General features: G+C 41.2%; 1 protein-coding gene across 2 annotated transcripts in view; it reads left to right on the top strand.

Annotated features, from left to right (window-relative positions):
• Positions 1 to 20312, top strand: part of itprid2 (ITPR interacting domain containing 2) — a 186261-nt gene that overhangs the window by 145635 nt on the left and 20314 nt on the right. For both annotated transcript variants that reach the window (XM_078551935.1, XM_078551936.1), the window contains exons 11-13: positions 11943 to 12028; positions 14033 to 15265; positions 15654 to 15728. In XM_078551935.1, the coding sequence (XP_078408061.1) occupies positions 11943 to 12028; positions 14033 to 15265; positions 15654 to 15728 (1394 nt within the window). The remainder of the gene's footprint in view (positions 1 to 11942; positions 12029 to 14032; positions 15266 to 15653; positions 15729 to 20312) is intronic.

Raw genomic sequence — 20312 nt, 5'->3', positions numbered from 1 at the left:
GAATAAATCTGCTCTCTGATTAAGTGGGATCCCAGTGCTCTGTAGATCTCCTCAATGTGCTGTGGTACCTACTTCACTGACAGGTTTGCCTCCCCAGAAAGAAAGCACTGTCTACCAGTGAGCTGATGACCTCAGTCTTTACTGTGGGATGGTGATTGGTTTGGAAATGCAAATAGCAGTCAGCTTGTATGGGTTTTCTATTGACTCAAAGTTCTACAAAACAATTATATCCCTTGTTCGAAACTGTTAGAAATGGCTTGTTAGAAAAGTCAAAACGATTAAAAACCCAACAATTAAAAGCATTGGTGTATTCTAATGAATACCATTATTAATATAGCAACATTCTTTTTGCTGTACCAGAGGGTATGATTTTAACTTTTCCAAAGACATGAGCATCCTAACCTTGTAGGGCTGAAGTTTTTGGAAATGTTAGCTGCAAAAATGGCCAGATTAAAATTCTGCAACTTTAAAAAGAGGCCACCAGGAATGACACTTGGTTGTTAAATTTAATCCACCTGCTGTGTGCAGATGGACAGTGTCTCTGTTACATAAGTCTTAGCTAAAAAGAGCAGAGTAAAATCTCTTAACTTTCTAGGCTTATGAATTTGATGCTGCTGAAAACCCTAACGATTTATAATAGGTGTGCAAACAATTACTTACGCCAATAGCTTATTTATTATCTACCTGGGAGTATAGATCACCAGTCCTGCAAGTTTACCACGTCATGCTGAAAATGAATCTCTTGTCTGGCAAAAATCTTCACCACACCTGCTTGATTGGAAAAGCTTAGAGGCTGAGTGCAGCTTTTTATTTTAAAAAAAAATCAGCTCCCTACCAGCAGCTAAATTACTCATATCAAAATGAAGGATCGCAATGCTGGAGAATGGACATCAGTGTCAGCATCAAGCGCCTCCTGAGCAGGCTTACTGCTTTAGATACAAGGCAAAAAACTCCCACTACACAGTGCTTTAACCTCATCTTCAGAAGAGCATCCTTTACTGCATCAGTGTAACATTGCTTTGCTCCACACACCATGCCTCTTTACAGATCATCTTTTGTGAAATTCCCTAATTATAATGTCACATTGTGTGTGGTTATGCTATGGAAGAGTGTCCACTGAGCACTGAGTCGAAACTATCCAAGCTAATTTTATTTAGGACTCTTTATAGCTGTTACGAAAGAAAATGCTTTTTCCTGTTAGTTAGGGCTCAATTCTAACCAATGTCTCATCATCTTGTAGTTCTCGATAAGACTAAGTGCATGAACTTCTATTTCTTGAGGGGCTAGAGCACAGTCTGCACCAGAGCTCCACCACTGGTTACAGGGAAGATCAGCAGAATGGCGCTTCTGTTGGGGGATACTCCTCACGTGGCCATCACTCTAGGTTATCAGAAGAATTTTGGAGGTCAGTGCACAAATGGGAGAAACAGGATCTGTGATTGGAGGAGGAGCTCTCTCTTTCCCATGCCTGCTGCTCCTCCAATCACTGCTTTGCAAGCAGTTCCCACTTTCAGCAACTGTCAATTGCTAAGAGTGGAAGAGACCTTTGGGAAGCTTCATGGTTGACCAGCTTTAAAAAAAACCAGAACTGTCAACACTGACCGGTCAGACTTTTTTTAAAGCCAGTTTTTCAGGTCTGAAGATCTGGCTGCTTAGTCTGGACAATGACAAGAATTCCATTTACAAACTCCCCTAGCCTCTGGGCCCTGGTGTTTTTGCATCTTGTGGCACCTGTGTGAAACACAAATGAGGTAATTATAGTCAGCTCTTGACATTTTTACCCCTTGACAAGCACACTTGGAAACATACCATTGCCTTTAACCAGAATTGCAGTGTCCTTATCATGCAAACCAACCTTGGCACACCCTTCATACCAATGTGCCCTTCTACTAGTGCAGGAACAAGGTCACCTCCACCATTAACAGCATTTTCCAAATTGTGTCTACCATCGCCTTTAGCACCTGCTATGGGTGATTCTCCATCCCTGACAATGAGCTAGGAGGGCACCCTGGCTACCTTCATGGCTGTGTCCTCAATGTTTCAAATCGCCCATAGATTTGTGGACCCACACACAGTCCACGCCATTCCCCTGGCATTGTGGGCCCTCTTGTCCTGCAAAGAAAACTTAGAGCGTGATGTTAGCCTATTATATAGTGCCGCCAGGGACAAAGCTCTTGAATATGGCACTGCATCATATTTGAACCTGTAACTGTGTATAACTACAGGAGAGGCTTGGACATACAAGTGTCCATGCTTTAGGAGAGGTATGTGCCTAGTCTGCCACCATAGGTGCAGCATTCAGCTGTCAATCATCACAGGGATCTCCTTGTCCTTCTGTTGAATAACTCACCGTGCTGGAGTGCAGCAGGTTGTGGAATCTCTTCCTGCACTGTATCCGTGATCAGGCAGGGCCTCCTGCTACCCTCTTGGTCACTGTGCTTGGGTTCTGCTGGCCCCTTGGATATAACGTTTGCTGGCATCTCTGGGCCTCTTCAACCAGGATCTGGAGTCATGGTCACTGAAGTGGGGCACCGCTCCTCTGGCTACTTTGCCAATTGGCCTCCTCTGTGACATTCTGGCACGATGATTTTTTTTAAAATGGGCACGTAAGCTTTGATTCGTCTCACAAGTAACATATGCCTGCTTACACGCAGGAACAATGTTCTCTAGCTCAGGAATACCTAGTGTTAGGCTGGAGGGTAAATGGGGAATGCAGGGTGGTCTGGCATCTGTTCCTATCACTCACAGATGGCATGTTGTGTTCCTGACCACCAACTGCATGCCTGCTCCATCTGAGTCACACTGGTTTGCCATGACCATGTGCAGTTGTGAGTGGCCTGGGCAAGGCTCAGTTGCACAGCCATGCCCTGGGAGATGGGTGGAACGAGGGTAGGTGGAGGGGCAAAGGCTCTGCATATGGTGTCTCAGTGTTCTGCTGAGGCATCATACTAATCTGAATCAGTGTGTCGGGAGCAGCTGATGCTGCCATCTCCAGGATTGTGTCTTGTGAAGCTTTTCAGGTGAATAGGGAACAGTATCCTCAACATTTCCTAATGGAAGGCACATGATGAGTCATTTCTCTTCTATCGTCAGCAACTAGTTGGACAACTATTGCAGTTAGTCCTCACCTGACTCCTAATTGACGTCACCTCCCAGGACCAGCTGCTCCCTTATCAATGTTCTGTCTCACAGCAGGAACTCCTTACAGGTTGGCCTTTTATACCTTGCCTGACCTTTTATACCACACTCGAGACATGTTCCTCACGCAGGGCCCACCCTTAGCATCTCTGCTGCTTTTGGGGTCGGTGGTCCTGACTCCATCCCATCCCTACCACACCTAGAGTGAAAATCTAGCCGTTCGGTGCAGTTTTTCCCAAGGCAGGTGTGCATCCGCCTTGGAGCGAGAATCCAGGCCTTGATATTTGGTGTCAGATGCTTACAAAAACACATTGAAACAGGAATAACAAGTTAACGTTCGACCTTCTAGTTAATCCTCTAATGTTCAGGTACTCCCACAAAACCCACTCAACCATTAGTTCCCTACTGCATTCCTACCAAGAATTTTTAATGATGTAAGCAAATCTACATCCGCAATAAATCATAACTTTGCAGCTTTAAGTGAAAAGTAATTGCTTCTTAAGTAATGCGAGTTCAGGATTTCTTTAACATTTTAATTTGTCACTAATTCATTTCTCTGGATTCAAAGCAGAGGCGTTCTGCAAGTCCGCTTCATTTTTTAAATAGGATTTTATAGTTCACATTGTTTCTATCATAATTATTGGCCGGGATTTTCTGGGCCCGTGTGGCAGGACCCACTACAGGAGACTCGGTGGCCCAGCCAAAACTCCATTGATCAACTGCATGCCTTCTCCACCTGAGTCACACTGGTTTGCCATGACCATGTGCAGTTGAGTGGCCTGGGCAAGGCTCAGTTGCATAGCCATGCCCTGGGAGATGGGTGGAACGAGGGTAGGTGGAAGGGCAAAGGCTCCATTGACTTTTGACGGGACCAGACGATCCTGCTAATTGTTTCATTAAAGCTCTGTTAGGGCTGTGGAATAGGTACAGAAGTTTAAGGTAGTTGGAAAGTATTCAGGAAAACACCTAGAATATTTACCTAAACTCTAAGCAACATTGTTCGTGCAATGTGCACTAATTCATTCCAAAAATTGTATCTTAAATTAATGTAAAATGGGAATCTTAAGGCTGTTGGACAATGAAAAATTTACCAACCCAAACCTAACCAAATGCACATTCCTGTCTTGAAGCCTCAATAGCCTTGTGGATGCTGCCATCAATTGGTTAAAGTGAAGAAGTGTGCTGCCCTGTAATTACAGTTGGCAAAAAAAGTCATGGCTTGTGTAGAAATCATAAAAAAAATATGAACGATTGTTTAAAACAATCTGTTTTAAATACAATTTCCATTTTGTACTTGCACCTCAAAAATAAACAAGCTGGCTGGTTTTAACTGAGATCTGAAAAAAATGCATAAATAGCACTTCAGTTGTTTTTGACACAGGGATTCCAAGAAATTAAATAGTTCTATCATTTTTGGTAATTGTTGAAAATTGTAGCAAACATTTACAGGTGCATGACCGATTTTGAAATGGGGTTTCTGATACCCCTCCTACACTCTGATAATCAGATTGTAAACTTTCAAGGAATTCCAGCGTAATCCTCAAAGTAGACAATTCTTGTGCTGCTTAAATCCTTCAAAGAAATTCTAAGTGATCTAAGCAATTGGACCCCAAACTTCTAATATGTAATTAACAGTAGAGAGTAATGCTGTGTTCCAACTTTCCTCTCTTGCTAAACAGCTTTCTCATCAATGACAGTCTGATCTCTATTAATTTGGCCAAGAGCTGATGATGTAATCACTCTTTCTCCCCTCCACATCTGAAACCTTTGACTGATGAGGAGGTATAGTTGTGTGGACCCTGAACTCCTTCTTGTAACTCATGCTAATAGGCCTAATTTGTGTGCAAGTCCAAACAAAGACTTATTCTATCGTGGGCAGTGTCACAGCCAAAGCTAATTGCTCTCGCACAATGCCCATACATATATTTTCCACCAGGAGTCACCAGTTAGTGATTAGGAACAGAACCCCCAGCTGATTTCTCTCCCTAATGAGGGGCACTGAGGCTATTGTAATGTTCCATTACTAAATTGAGTTGTGCAAATCAGGCCTAGTCTTGGGAATTGAACTTGGGATCTATTTCCTCTGGTGGAAACACCCAGAACAAAGGGGCACAATTTTTAAATTAGAGCAAGGCCATTCAGGACTGAGGTCAGGGAGTACGTTTTCATATACACGGTCATGAAAATCTGGAATTCACTCCACAAAATGGATGTTGGGCCCATTTTCAAGGCTGAGATCAACAGATTTTATTAGGTAAGGATGTTGAGGGATGTGGATTAAAGGCAGGTAAATGGAGTTGAGATACTGGTCAGTCATGATCTATTTGTCAATCCGAAGTAGGCTCAAGTAGTTGAATGGCCTACTCCTTTTCCTGTGTATGCCTGGCTCAGTTCCATACAACTATTGAGCACACTTCTGTGAACTAGTATTTGAAAAAGAATAACAACAACTTGTGTTAATAATGTCATAAAAGATGCCAAGGTACTTCCCAGGTATTGTCAAACAAAATTTGATATCGATCCACATGAACTGTTAGGGAAGATAATCAAAAACTTGGTCAAAGAGGTTTCCAGGGCTTAGGCAGCTGAAACTATGGCCTCTAAAAGTGGAGTAATTAAAATAAGCACAAAGGTAGCATTCCCCCCTCACAAAAAATAATTAAAAGTGCTAATGCTCCTAAATCAAGTCAATGCATCTCTCCTAAACGTTTTTGTGTGGGGAAGATGGATGCCTTCATGCTGAGAATTTAGGAATATTGGGGTAGAGTTTCCGCAAGTTGCCCTGGCTTTTTGAGTGCAATTCATTCAAAATCTGCCCACCACCGCAAAAGATCGAGAAACTTCAAGCGCCACTTACATCCATTGACTTTTCGGCAACCTTTTGCCTTATTTTAAGAAACATCTCTTTGGAACCTGGCTGCACACAATTGAATTAATGAACAGAGTGAGTTTCCACTAATTATGCCCATTTGCAGGCCTTGGAAGAGGTTTTCAAAATTAAGGTTTATATTTTGGCACAAGGGTAGTAATGGACACTTTTTAAAAAGTTTTGAATATTAAAGAAATGTTTATTTATTAAAACTGACTGTGCACCCTAACAAAACCACTCTGTGTTTCTGTTTAGTGTTTTAGTCATTTCCAGTTATTTAAAATCAAGTTGCTCACAGCTGGTAGACTAGACATTCATTAAAAATGTTTTTTAATACTAAATACATTTCATTTGTGTCGTTCAAACTGCACCAGGTTACCACTCTTAAATATAGCAAGGAACGTTTTTAATGCAGGAAATAAAAGGGAATAAAGGAAAAAATCAGTAATGATCTAAAACTTTCATTCATAGCTCTGAAGAAGGGTCATACTCGAAAGGGTTGGACTCGAAACGTCAGCTCTGTTTTTCTCTCTCCACAGATGCTGTCAGACCTACTGAGTTTTTCCAGCATTTTCTGTGCTTGTTTCAGATTTCTAGCATCCGCAGTATTTTGCTTTTATCATTTGAAGAAGACTTTGTTTATAATTGTGTGAATGGTTTTGAGCAGAAGCTTGAACCATAACTTCTGAAATTCAGCGCAGTTTTGAGCACAGTTTGTGCCTAGATTGCCAATTGTGCCCAAAGCAGAAACTCTATCCTGGGATGCTCAAACCTATATGGCTAGTTCAAGTGGAATTTTATGCCCAGGATTAAATGTGTGCCCCCCCCACCCCTTATCTCTAAACAGTCAGTAGCCCTAACTTGTTCAGGTTACAGCTGGCAAAAGACAACAGGAAAACATATATTGACCAGTAGCCCTGAAAGCATGATTGCCTAAGTACACTAAGGTCTTTATTACCCCTCAGTGCCTAGGACACAATGTTTTCATATCTGGGGTTCACTTGTTGTTCTGCAACCACTGGTTAGCCTTTATTTGCTTTATTGATTGTGCATTCCTTGTGCTCTAAGTACTTCTCATCTTCCACATCAGATCCCTGTTGACTTTAGATTAAGCCAGGCAAACCACATACAATGTTGCTTGCGCCATGAAATACCCTGTGTAACGTGCTTATTTTTACTCCATATCTATACATAATGAAGACCACCAGTTCACTAACAGCATTCAGTCATTATGTGAAGTCTGTTTTGCTGCAGTGAAAACAGAATTAGTTTTTACAAAATAAGGTTTTTTAGTTATAGGAAGATTTTGTTCCAAGAGTGTGTCACCAATATTTGGGGCCAAAGATAGGATCAGAGTGAATTGGGACGTGATCTTAGTGCTGAGCACACAGCATGCATTCTATGAAGTCAGTGGCAGGACCATAGGAAATTGGTTTGCTGAGCGAGTTGCATTCATCAATCATGGCTGTAGATGCAGCTCACCAATCCCAACATTGGCCAATATAGATGCCAGTTGAAGTCGTAAGTGGAGTCTGGAATGGCAACCGAGATGCGGGCAAGCGATGACAAGCCGTGGGCCGCCGATTTAATGTTGCATTAAAAAACTTGCTTCTCTGGAAGAAGCCTCCAGTGTCCCTTTAAGGATGGCTGGTTTGGCTGCTAAATGCCAGAGAGTACCGACAGAAGCATGCATGGGATGTTGCTGTAAATTGCAAACAAATTTTCAAAGGAGGGCATGAATTAGGCATTTACATATACAAAGTTCCTAATGCCTAGTTCAGGCACGAGCCCTGGGTGCCTATGCAAAAGCCTTTACCAATTTGGCAGGCAGTGCACTTACAATGCGCAGTGAGCACATGCTTGCTGCTAGCCACATTGGAAGTTCAAGCACTTGTTTTACATATGTAAAACTTTCGTGGTGCCGGAGAATTTCTAGGCTTTGATCTTTCTAAACATCAAATTTTCATGAAGTCTAGGTCATGGCATGTACTTAGTACTAGCCAGGTTTTTTTGTAAAAAAACCTGTATGTTAATAACATTCATATTAACAGGTTTAAGAATGAAAGTTGAGTATTTTCAAATTAGTTAATCAAATGGTTCTAATGTAACTGTTGCTGGTTCCCTTTTTGAGCATGAACAGGATTTACTGATGCATTCATTAATACAAGAGCTGTTGAGCATGTGCTGTAAGTGACTTGTTTGGTGCAGAAAAAGTAACAGATGGGTCCAGTACTTACAGCACAATCTTTTTTTTCATTCGAGGTAAAGTAAACTTGGAGCTGCGTGGAATTGATTTTGATTTTGCAACCTGGTTGATAATTGACAGATTCCCTTCCATTCTGCATGACCACAACTAATCAGATAACACCTCATTGTACTTTGATCAGAAAACATTGTTATTTGGTACAGTGTTTTAAAATTGCTAATGCCCTAAGTAACAGTTAATATAAATTACTTTATAGAAACCTGTTAGATAACTATAATTTACAGGGCAGCCAACGTATGTTGCCAATAAGAGAATTGTCTATAAGGAAAATCTACTTAGTGTTGCAATCATAAGTGTCTTTAAAATGACAGCAAATAATTTTTTAAACATAGAAACGTAGAAAATAGGAGCAGGAACAGTCCATTCGGCCCTTCGAGCCTGCTCTGCCATTCATTATGATCATGGCTGATCATCCAACTCAATAGCCTGCTCCCGCTTTCTCCCCATATCCTTTGATCCCTTTCACTCCAAGAGCTATATCTAACTCCTTCTTGAAAACATACAATGTTTTGGTCTCAACTACTTTCTATGGCAGTGAATTCCACAGGCTCACCACTCTCTGGGTGAAGAAATTTCTCCTCATCTCAGTCCTAAATGGTCTACCCCGTATCCTCAGACTGTGGCCCCTGGTTCTGGACTCCCCCACCATCGGGAACATCCTTGCTGCATCTACCCTGTCTAGTCCTGTTAGAATCTTATAGGTTTCTATGAGATCCCCCCTCATTCTTCTGAACTCCAGCGAATATAATCCTAATCGACTCAATCTCTCCTCATATGTCAGTCCCGCCATCCCAGGAATCAGTCTGGTAAATCTTCGCTACAGTCCCTCTATAGCAAGAACATCCTTCCTCAGATAAGGAGACCAAAACTGCACACACTATTCTAGGTGTGGTCTCACCAAGGCCCTGTATAATTGCAGCAAGACATCCCTGCTCCTGTATTCGAATCCTCTCGCTATGAAGGCCAACATACCATTTGTCTTCTTTACCGCCTGCTACGCCTGCATGCTTACCTTCAGCGACTGGTGTACGAGGACACCCAGGTCTCGTTGCACATTCCCCTCTCTCAATTTATAGCCATTCAGATAATAATCTGCCTTCCTGTTTTTGCTACCAAAGTGGATAACCTCACATTTATCCACATTATACTGCATCTGCCATGCATTTGCCCACTCACTCAGCTTGTCCAAATCACACTGAAGCATCTCTGCATCCTCCTCACAGCTCACCCTCCCACCCAGCTTTGTGTCATCTGCAAATTTGGTGATATTACATTTAGTTCCCTCATCCAAATCATTAATACATATTGTGAATAGCTGGGGTCCCAGCACCGATCCCTGCGGTACCCCACTAGTCTCTGGCTGCCATTCAGAAAAAGACCCGTTTATTCCTACTCTTTGTTTCCTGTCTGCCAACCGGTTTTCTTTCCATCTCAATGCACTACCCCCAATCCCATGAGCTTTAATTTTACATGCTAATCTCTTATGTTGGACTTTGTTGAAAACCTTCTTAAAGTCCAAGTAAACCACATCCACTGGCTCCCCCTCATCAACTCTACTAGTTACATTCTCGAAAAATTCCAGTCGATTTGTCAAGCATGATTTCCTTTTCATAAATCCATGCTGACTCTGCCCGATTCTGCCACTCTTTTCCAAGTGCTCGGCTATTAAATCTTTTATAATGGACTCTAGAATTTTCCCCACTACTGTCGTCAGGCTGACTGGTCTATAATTCCCCGTTTTCTCTCTACCTCCCTTTTTAAATAATGGGGTTACATTAGCTACCCTCCAATCTGTAGGAACTGTTCCAGAGTCTATAGAATCTCGGAAGATGACCACCAATGCATCCACTATTTCTAGGGCCACTTCCTTAAGCACTCTGGGATGTAGATTATCAGGCCCTGGGGATTTATCAGCCTTCAATCACATCAATTTCTCCAACACCATTTCCCTACTAATACTGATTTCTTTCAGTTCCTCCCTCTCACTAAACCCTGTGCTCCCCAACATTTCCGGTATGTTATGTGTCCTCCTTTGTGAAGACAGAACCAAAGTATGTATTTAGTTGGTCAACCATTTCTTTGTTCCCTATTATAAATTCCCCTGTTTCTGACTGTAAGGGACCTACATTTGTCTTCACCAATCTTTTTCTCTTCACACACCTATAGAAACTTTTACAGTCAGTTTTTATATTTCCCGCAAGCTTACTCTCGTACTCTATGTTCCCCTTCTTAATCAATCCCTTGATCCTCCTTTGCTGAATTCTAAAGTGCTCCCAATCCTCAGGCCTGTTGTTTCTTCTGGCCAATTTGTATGCCTCTTCCTTGGACCTAATGCTAAGTTCCTATTTCTCATAAAATCAATGAGAAATGAATCTTTTTATTTAAAGGAATATGCTCATCTTTATTTGGTCCTGTAAACCTACAATCATGTAACAAATATATGGCTGTTGCCCTATAGTATTTTGCTTTTCTCAGGTTAATTTTGGGAAAGCTAAAACTTAATTTGGACAAAAATATTTGTAAGATTTGCCTCTCCTCAGATGACCCAGCTGATTTAAAGTGGTGCACACACAGCAAGACCCAGGTTTACTCCTTGTCCTATGTCCATTAGCTGGGCTGGCCAAATTGCTAGCAGCGTGCTATAATCGATCCTAGTCCCTCAAGTTAAGAAGGAGAATATTGACTAGGATTACTGCTTCCAATGAGTTTTCAATGTCACCCACTGAAACTGTATGTGTTGTTGTCAGATGAACATAAAATCAAGCTTGGCTGTGATGCCCTAAAAGATAGAATAACTTGTGAACACTCAGTCTGGTGCATAGTGGCAGAATTGCCACTCAAGCAAGCTGCATCTCAGCATGAGCTGGAGCGGGAAGGAGAAAATGGTAATATATGTAGAACAACATATGAGCTTGCCCCTGTTAAATGAGAGAGGAAAGTTCAGAGGAGCACAGACCATAGCAAGAGAAAGACTATAGAATGATTGTGGAGTCTTTTAGGTGCGGCGTTCCATTCTTTCTGAACTAGTTGGTCAAGCAATCCACATAGGAATTTTCCAGGAAATGGTTACCTTACAGTCTCAACCAACTTTTGCTTGCACATCCTTTTTTAAAAAACACGTCTTACTTAAAAATTCAATACGTCCATAAGTAATTCTGGGATAGGATCCGTGGTCCTGACAAGTGTTAAGAGTTGCTGAGGGGAAGAGAAGATGCGAAAGAGGAAACTAAGGTTACATATTGGGGTCAAAAGAAATATTGATCATCAGAATATTGATATGAAATGTGCAGTAATCAAAGAAGGAATAGCTTTTGGTTCATGTGGTTTTCCTTTTAAATTGAGGAATCTGCATGGGGTTCATCTAGGCCAAGAGTAAATGGAATATTTTGAAATTGCCAACCGATAGTCATTAACAACTTAACAAGTAGAAAATTAACTCAAACTGTAATGAAACCTTACATTATGAATATAAATTCATCAGAATAGAAACAGTAATAGAACAATTAATGCAACTTTGCCCTGCCAGTTAAAACTAGTTTGATTTTAATTTTGTGCAGTGCATTCCATTCTGACATTGTTAATTCTAAGGGCCCATTTCCATTTCTAGCGTTTGTTTTCTGTGTATGCTGATTTATGTTCAGATTTAACAAGGACTGCTGTACTTTTCAGAACATTTTGCAAGGACCAGCAGTTCCCATTCTGATAGTAGTGGCTTTGCAGAAGATCCATCCTCCGACTTGGCTGGACAGTGTCAGGTATATTTTTACTTTATTGAAACAAAACTGTACATAAGTTTACTTATCGATGGTTACCTTTCAATTGTAGCGCTTTCAGGAGAACACAAAAGGATAGCTGATCAAAACTAGGGAGCGGGTGATATGATCTCTCTCAGCTATAGAATGTTGTTTGACATTTGAAGGGGAGGGAGAAGGAAAAATATTGATGAAGGGAGGAGAAATTGCAAATTTAACCTCAAATAAGCTTGAAAGAAGGAAATATTTTTCATAAATGTAGGCTTTGTTTTGCCCATTTGTAGCCTGGTATACACTGATTCAAAATTCACTGCTGGAAATATATAGCAGGCCCCTCAAATCTGAAAAGAGACAAGTCACATATCTATTTTTGCAGTAAATTTTATTTTGGACCTCCAATCTTTTTAAATCTGCAAGTATTCAATTCATTGAAATTAAATATACCTTTTAACAAATTGACAAATAATTTTTAAGGGGCTGCTGTTATGAGCAAAATACCGCACTATCACTATGTTTACCAAAGGTGTTCTGACCTATAATGTGTATCCACTTTAATTACTCATCTAAATTAGCCATTTTATGTCATAGGGATATCTGATTTCTAATGCACGTCCTGTTGACTTTTAAGAATATCTTTAATGTCTAATAAATCTGTTCTATCTGCAGTTGAAACATATACCTGGGGATATTGGTGACCTTTTTGGTGACTGAGACCCAGCAGATGCTGTAGGTCACATATTCAGTAACTTTAAAAGCCAAGTAGGTACTGGTATTTGTAAAATAATCGACATTGATTTTTAAATTGGACAGCTGTATTCGCCATTGCATCCCTTGTGACTCAGATGCTATGTTGACACATGTCTGGTGTCATATTCAGATTCAGTGGAGCTTACATTATTCACTCCTCTTGTTACTTTGCACCTAATGCATTGTTTCTAGGATATTTTGCTATTTTGCAATAGATCAATTGATGTTGTGGTGTTGCTGATTGCTAAATTCTTGCCTGTTGTTTTATTTCCCCATAAGTTTCTGTACAGGGACTTTATATAGCTGTTAAGATATGACCTCAGATTAGCCATTGTAAAAGAAACTTTTTCAGACTATTTATTTAATGTATCTTCCCTAATGCATTGTGCTTCCCTGTAATTCATTATATTTAAATGAGAAGATTAGCTTTTACACATTATATTTCTGGGACAGATGTCTGGTGTAAATATATTTTTGTAACAGTTTCAGGTAATTTAGTTGAATTGTAGGAGTGTGTAATTGTAATTATGTGAGAGAATATATTTATTGCGCTGATTAAGGAAAGCCATGGAAACTTAACTAGACACTGTTCAGATTTAAAATCAACTTTGAGGGCTTTTCTATTTAGTTAAGGGTTTATATTTTTTATGTCACCCGCAATTTAGCCAAAGCAAAATGGACTTTATTTTGCCATTAGTGTTATTTTGCTATTGCACAAGCGCCTCTTTCTATATGTCTCCGCTATCTGAGTGATTTCTTTTAAATGAACAGTTTGATCAATGACTTTAGCAGCAATTTCAATTCCAGGAAGGACTTCCCCTGAGCCAGTTAAATAATGGCAGAAAGAGTTATGGCATAGAAAGCATTTGTCAGGGAACATGACTAGTTTACCTCAAATTTAGAGGTTCAAGTTTTTTTTTGTAGTCTATAGTTACTGAAACAAGACAGATTTGTTCTGCTTTTCTTCTGCCTGATGGGTCAAAGCTTTACAGATACATTGTGAAAACTAATTTATCTTTATCTCTGAGCAGCTGCATAGTACATAACTGACTTATTTAGACCAGTTAGAAGTCCCTAACCAGTCACAATACAGGTGATCCTTATTCCGAGTGCTTTTTTCCTCCTTTGTTGAAAAAATGTAAAGGTGATTATTAATGTCTAACTGGATTCAAAATCATTTCATTTAAGCAACCAGTAACTTACTAATTTAATCATTTCAGCTGATTTTTCCCCACATTTAATCCTTGTGTTCTATCCTAGGGGCCAGATGGTTACCTGCAAGCTATGGGGAGCAGTGCTGACAGCTGTGACAGTGAGACAACAGTCACATCATTGATCGATGACCTTAAGACTCCTCTGAGTTGTGACCAACAGTTTTTCACTCCATTTCAAACACCAGTGGAAAATATGACTCTGGATCTTAAAGAAACAATTTTAGATTTGAAAGCAGAGTTAATTCCTGACGCTGTGGTTGATTCACACGAACAAGGAGAAGTGGTTTTGAATGACTGCAAGGAAGCTGCTGGTGTAGGTAATTCTATACAGCCAGGTGAACAGAGGGCTTTGGGTTTTACTGGCAAAGAATATTCATCACAAGATGAGATGGAGCTGTACCCAGAAAGTGATATGAAGTGGGAAAGTGAGAGTGATATTCCTACATACTCTGTGCATCATAGAGTTGGACGAAGGCAAGACCGCTTGGAACCTGCTGCTTTAAATACAAATGTTGCTGAAACAATGAACTTTTCCTCTATTTCAATAGATAAAATTACTACAGTACTTGAGAGAGCTAAAACAAAAACCTATTCTGTCTCAAGCACCTCTGGAAGAGCAAGGCGTCCAGTGACCAAAGCAAGCGATCGAATAATGAGAGAGGGGGAGGGATTGCCCAAGAATGAATCTCTCGCAGCGATGAAGCGATCCACTTTTCAAAGATCCAGTTCACTCCCAACTACGCTGCTCAGCCCAGTGCGAGTTGTGTCGTCATTAAATGTGCAGTTGACGCCGGAAAGTGGCTCACGGTGCAGTTCACCCTGTTTTACTTACAAATATGCTGCTCTGAGGGAAAAGGAGATGCCTATTAATGATGAAAATGAGCAGTCAACTTGCCGATCAATGCTTTTTATCCCATCTACAAAAAGAGAGAGCAGAAAACAGTTCACTTTGAACAGGCATGATGAAACGCCACAACATAGGTTGAGCTCACAGTCATTATCGATGCCATCACACTCTTGCTGTTCCCTTCATGCACTTCCTTCAGATTGGCAAGGCCAACCTCTGTGTGATCACATGAGAACCAGGAGTATGTGCAGTCTTCCCAACCTCATTGAACCTACTTGCACAACATGTACAGCACCTTTTGGACATTTATCTCCTCAGAGACCCATGGCACACTCTTATCATCACATTCCAATAAATCCTCCATCTGCTATTGAATCACAGCTCTGCAGAGTCCTTAATGAGATTAGGAGCACAGTGCAGAATCTTGTTCGGGTAATGAAGCATCATTTTATTTAGAGTTGGGGAAAATAAGATTACTCAGTCTATTGGATAAGTCTAAGGCTGCTGTTTGCTTCAATATCCAGTGCTAATGAACATACAACACATTCTTAAAATGCATAATTTTGGAAATTAACAGCTGTTCACTATTTAATATCCATTTTCTGTGAAGGGAGGAGGCAGGGAGGCAGTCTGCAGTTGTATCATCTTAACATGATATGGATACCTTGATAATTTGAAACATGTTTTAACTATGATTGTTTCAGTTTTGCCTTTAATTGTTAATCTTAAAGCTATATATAATCTGCAGACTTTAAAACTGTCTCTTGGATTCCCAATTATTTTTGCTCGTTCCTAATCAAATCACTTGTTACATTTTCAGATCCCAATCTTTCAGGGGAGAGATCAGCTCTTCCCTTACTCTACTTCAAGATTAGGCCTTTTACCCCTCTATGAAGTAAGTTGCTTTCCGAAACTTCTGTAATATCTGTTACTTTTTGATGTGTTTTCTCTTCACGATATTTCAAAAGTGTTAGTTGGTGGATGGATATGGCCTGTAACAGTGTATTGATGACCCATTTCATTACTGTTGTGCCAGCTTAACCATCAGCATAACCATGATCACTGGCATTGATATCACTGGTTCATCAGTACAAGTTCCAATAATTTATTTTCCATTAGTTTTCAAATGTGTTTCTAACCAATATATCCTAAGTAAGCAAAAATAGTGTTTTTTTCCATAGCATTTTAGGAAAACATTGGACAAGTTGGAAGATCAAACATGACAACTGCTTTTTGAATTTGTGTTTGCATTTTGAAGGGATTGTTATAGCAAATGATATCTTTATTTTCATTGTGGGTGTGCCATCACCGTAGACACTGCAGCGAATCAAGAAGGTGGCCCCATCGAGACCTTTTCAAGGGCAACTCAGGTTGGGCAATAAATGGATGTTGCCAATGAAGCTTGAATCCCGATATTTTTTTAAAATTCTCAGTCAGGGATAAAACAGGAGCTGAATGCGGAACCTTGCTGCTCTGAAAAGCTGCCTTAATCCTAACCTCAAAAGACCTACTGATTTTCCACAGCAACCATGCCATGGCTTATCTGAACAAGATTACTAAATTAGTGCAGATTGTGCCAAAGAGTTCCCATTTTGTGCTGTGGACGCATGCCTGTTAGGATTTGGGTCCCAAACTCATGTGGAATCATACATGTTGGAAAAGGAGACCTTTAACTTTGGGGCTTTAAGCTACTTGCTTTGCTTCTATTATAAGCTGTAAAGGGAAAATAAATGAGACGTTAGTGGTCGGGGTGCATGCCCTCAAAGAAATCCCATACACATTGTACCTGGCGACATAAATCTTTGCTGTGTTTAGTTGAATAGAGAATTATCAACATAAATAGAATTTAGAAGGGCTTTATTTGCCCCTTTCATTCTTTAAATGGTAGATTTTGCATAGTGTTCTTTTTAGATTCACTATTTTCTTATGTTCTTAATGAATGTCACAAAAATGTAATTGCGCTTTGAAAGATATGAATGCCTCAAGGCTCTGCATCCAACTGAAGCAAATCTTTATTAAACAGACATCACCTTCCTTTTCAAAAAAATATTCAGCAAGCTCTGAATTTTATTTAGGAACATACTTATGTAAAATCTTGCTCATGTACCAGTATTAAACAAGAAACAGTACTGGAGCAATCCAAGGTCTTCTATTTAAATTCACTATGCCAAGATGTGAAAATACGTTTAACAAATTTGGCAATTTGTGAGCTGGAACCAGAAAAACAAAACACCTAGGAAAGCTAGATTGTTGGAAAAGCCTAATTTGTTCATTAATGTCATAGAAGGAATCTGCCATACTTGTTTGAACTGGCCTACCTGTGACTTCAGTCTCACACCTATGGGTGCAATTTTACATAGCCCCCACCACCCCACCTCGCCCTCAGGAGCAGGGCGGGGGAGGGCCAAACACTGGTGCCATGCCTGTTACTTATCCTAACCTCTGCTGATATTTTATCACCTGCGGGGTGGCAACGGGTGGCCCTTGGGCTATTAATGGCAACTTAAGGGCCTCCTCCTGCCACTGCTGGTATTTTACCACTGGCAAGAGGTGTCATCATGTTGCTATGATGGCCTTTTTGTGGGCTTCGGGAGGGGTTTTTGTTCCTTTTGTTCGTGCACCCTGTGTCCAATGGAGGCTCCATCCTCTCCCACATTACTCCCCAACCCAACCACCCATCAGAACTTGGTCCTCCAACCCTTTGCTGGGACTTACCAGACTGGCTCCAACTTACCTTCTCATCCATCTCCTCCATAGACAATTGTCATTGGGGACTGCCAGCAGTCCCACCACTCCTGGTGGTGCTCCTGGGACTAGGAACTCTTACCCTTAGACCATTAATGGTTCGAGGGCTATAAAATTGGCTTGGGGCTACTTGTCAAAGCGGAGGCAGCCTTGCCCCCAAATTTTCGGCTGTGGTGGGGGGGCAGGGCCACTGCCTCCACATAAAATTCAGCCCTACGCAATTGACTTGCCCTCAAGGTCATTGGATGACCAATACTGATTTGCCAATGCCATTCACATCCCAAGAACAACTAAAAAATAGAGCTATTGTACAATATCACTAATGAAAGTGGCACATTCTTCCATCTTTCTTTCCTCCCCAAGGAGAAAACATTTTTGCTGGCTGCTGCAAAAAATAACTTTGGAATGAAATCAATAGGTCAGATTTTGCTGTCAAAATAAGGATGAAGCTAATGGCCCCTATCATCACTTATGTGTAAGTGGTGGTACAACTTCAGAATAGGAACGGATATAGTGGGCTGAATTTTGCCGTCGGCGAGCAGGGGGCAGGGCCCACTCGCCGACGCGCAAAATGACATATCTCACCCCATTTAAATCTTCAGGAAGGCGGGGGCACAGCAAAATTAGCTGCGGGCCTGCCAACCTGTCAATGGCCAACTGAAGGCATTGACAGGATCATTAAAACAATTAAAGGACCTGCCCATCCAATCTTAAGGTTGGTGGGCAGTCCAGGAGCCCCGGCGGGGAATAGACAAAACATGAAACCTCATCCGCCGGTGGGATTAAGCTTCATGTAGGGATTTAAAAAGGTTAATAAAGTTTTAGTGTAGATTATGAATATGTCCCATCTCATGTGACATTGTCACATGAGGGGGGGACATGTTAAGGATTTTTTTTCTCTATTTTTAATGTTTTTAGAACTGTCAGCGATCTCCCTGAGGCAGCACTTAGCCTCAGGGAGATGTGAGCTTTTTCGTGCGCATGCGTGAAAGAGCGCACTCTCGCTTTTGGGGAATTCCCCCCCCACCTGCACAGGAAGCGCATAGCGCTTCCCGCCGGACATCACGCTGGGCGGGTCATAATTGGTCTGCCCACGGAAAATGGCGGCGGGGCCTGCTTCTCCAGTGGGGATCGGCACCCCGCCCACCAGAGATTGGGTCGGGCTCGGAAGGCAGAAAACTCTGCCCAGTGTCTCAAATCTGGCTGTCCAAAAGCCAGAGTTGTCCGAAAACTGGACAATTTTATAACGTGCCATACATCAATTCTAATTGGAAAAACATAGCTTACCTGGACAATTGGGCTTGGCACTGCATTGACACGGTGTGGGGCCTGACTAGCACGCGCCAGTTTATTTCCACATTCGAAGCAATCCTTGACCCCATGTGACCTGGTTTGACCTGAACCGCCCACGGCCCGAACCACCCAACCCAAAATCCGGCAAGGTCCAAAATCCGGCACGGCCTCGTCCCAAGGTTTTTGGTTTTGAGACACTGTACCTGTATGTGGTTAAATGCTGATGCCCCAAGGTTACTGCCAGATTTGCATTGCTCAGTAGTTAGCTTCACAGAAACAAAATCTCACTGTCTACTTCACATTAAAATGTACTGAGTGGCATGAAGTTGCTGTATTTGTGTGATAGATATGAACTAAATTCACCACAAAAAATTGAGGCTTGTCATTACAAGCTTATGTACCCTTAAAACAATGTGATGATTATTAATTACTCCTAATCAACCTCTCTGGGACTGAAAATTAACCATTATAAGCATGGAGTCTCATTGCTTCAAGTATTGCAGATTTTAAAAATGTCAAATTCTAAATAAGAATTGTTTTACTTTTCTGTTTCTTTTTCCCTCGTTCTTTCTCTCTTAACTTTCTTTGCCTCGCTATTTCTCCTTCTGTACTTGATTTGATCTTGAGTTCGCCCATTTGAATTTACACTTCTAAGTCCTTGCACTGTTTATTTTTCATTCCTTCCATCTGATTGCTTAATGAGATACATAGTTGGTTGCCCTGTTCACTCAGGTTCCAGAAGCATGGTTTTCCTTGCTGCACCATTATCAGCTCCCACTTTCTGAAACCTAATGAGCAAAACAGTTTTCAGCTAAAAGATGCAGGGGCAAATCTAAAAAGTTGCAAATGCTGTTGGATACCCTGCCACAGCAAACTCTGGCCCCCTTATCTGGCGGGAAGAGATTGCCAATTCTCAACCTTAAATTATTAATCACATTTTTTTTTGTATAATTCAGGTGGTTAATCCTATGTGTTTGGTTCTTTTCCTTTTTTTTTCCTCTATCTCTTAATCTAATTTTCCTTTCCTTCTCTTTCTGTACCTGATTTGGCATTGAATTCATCCGCTTGAAATCACTTCTTCCCAGTCCTTGTGCTGCTCATTTCTCAATCCTTTGACTGGTTGAGGGGATACATAGTTGTTTGACCTGTTCACAAAGGTCCCCAGATTCCCTTGCCATGCTTAGCAATACTAACACACCTCTCCCCCACCTACCACCATGAAATGATCGTTATTGTAATAAAAAAAATGAAATGAGTGTGTGCCGAACCCTAGGGAAAATGGAAGGAAAAATCTTACGTTGTTTCAGTCGGTGGGCAGGCCCTCGGAGGTGAGAACTACAGTTCCCAGCGATCACCGTGCATGTGCCAGCTCAGTGATTGCACGTGCACAGATCCTTTTTTGATCTTTGATGGTTCTGTGCGTGTGCTGGCCGGCGAATGG

Source organism: Cetorhinus maximus, chromosome 11 (assembly GCF_964194155.1).
Source record: "Cetorhinus maximus chromosome 11, sCetMax3.hap1.1, whole genome shotgun sequence".
Taxonomy (NCBI): Eukaryota; Metazoa; Chordata; class Chondrichthyes; order Lamniformes; family Cetorhinidae; genus Cetorhinus; species Cetorhinus maximus.
The sequence above is the reverse complement of the archived record's forward strand: the minus strand, read 5'-3'. Positions and strand labels throughout refer to the sequence as shown.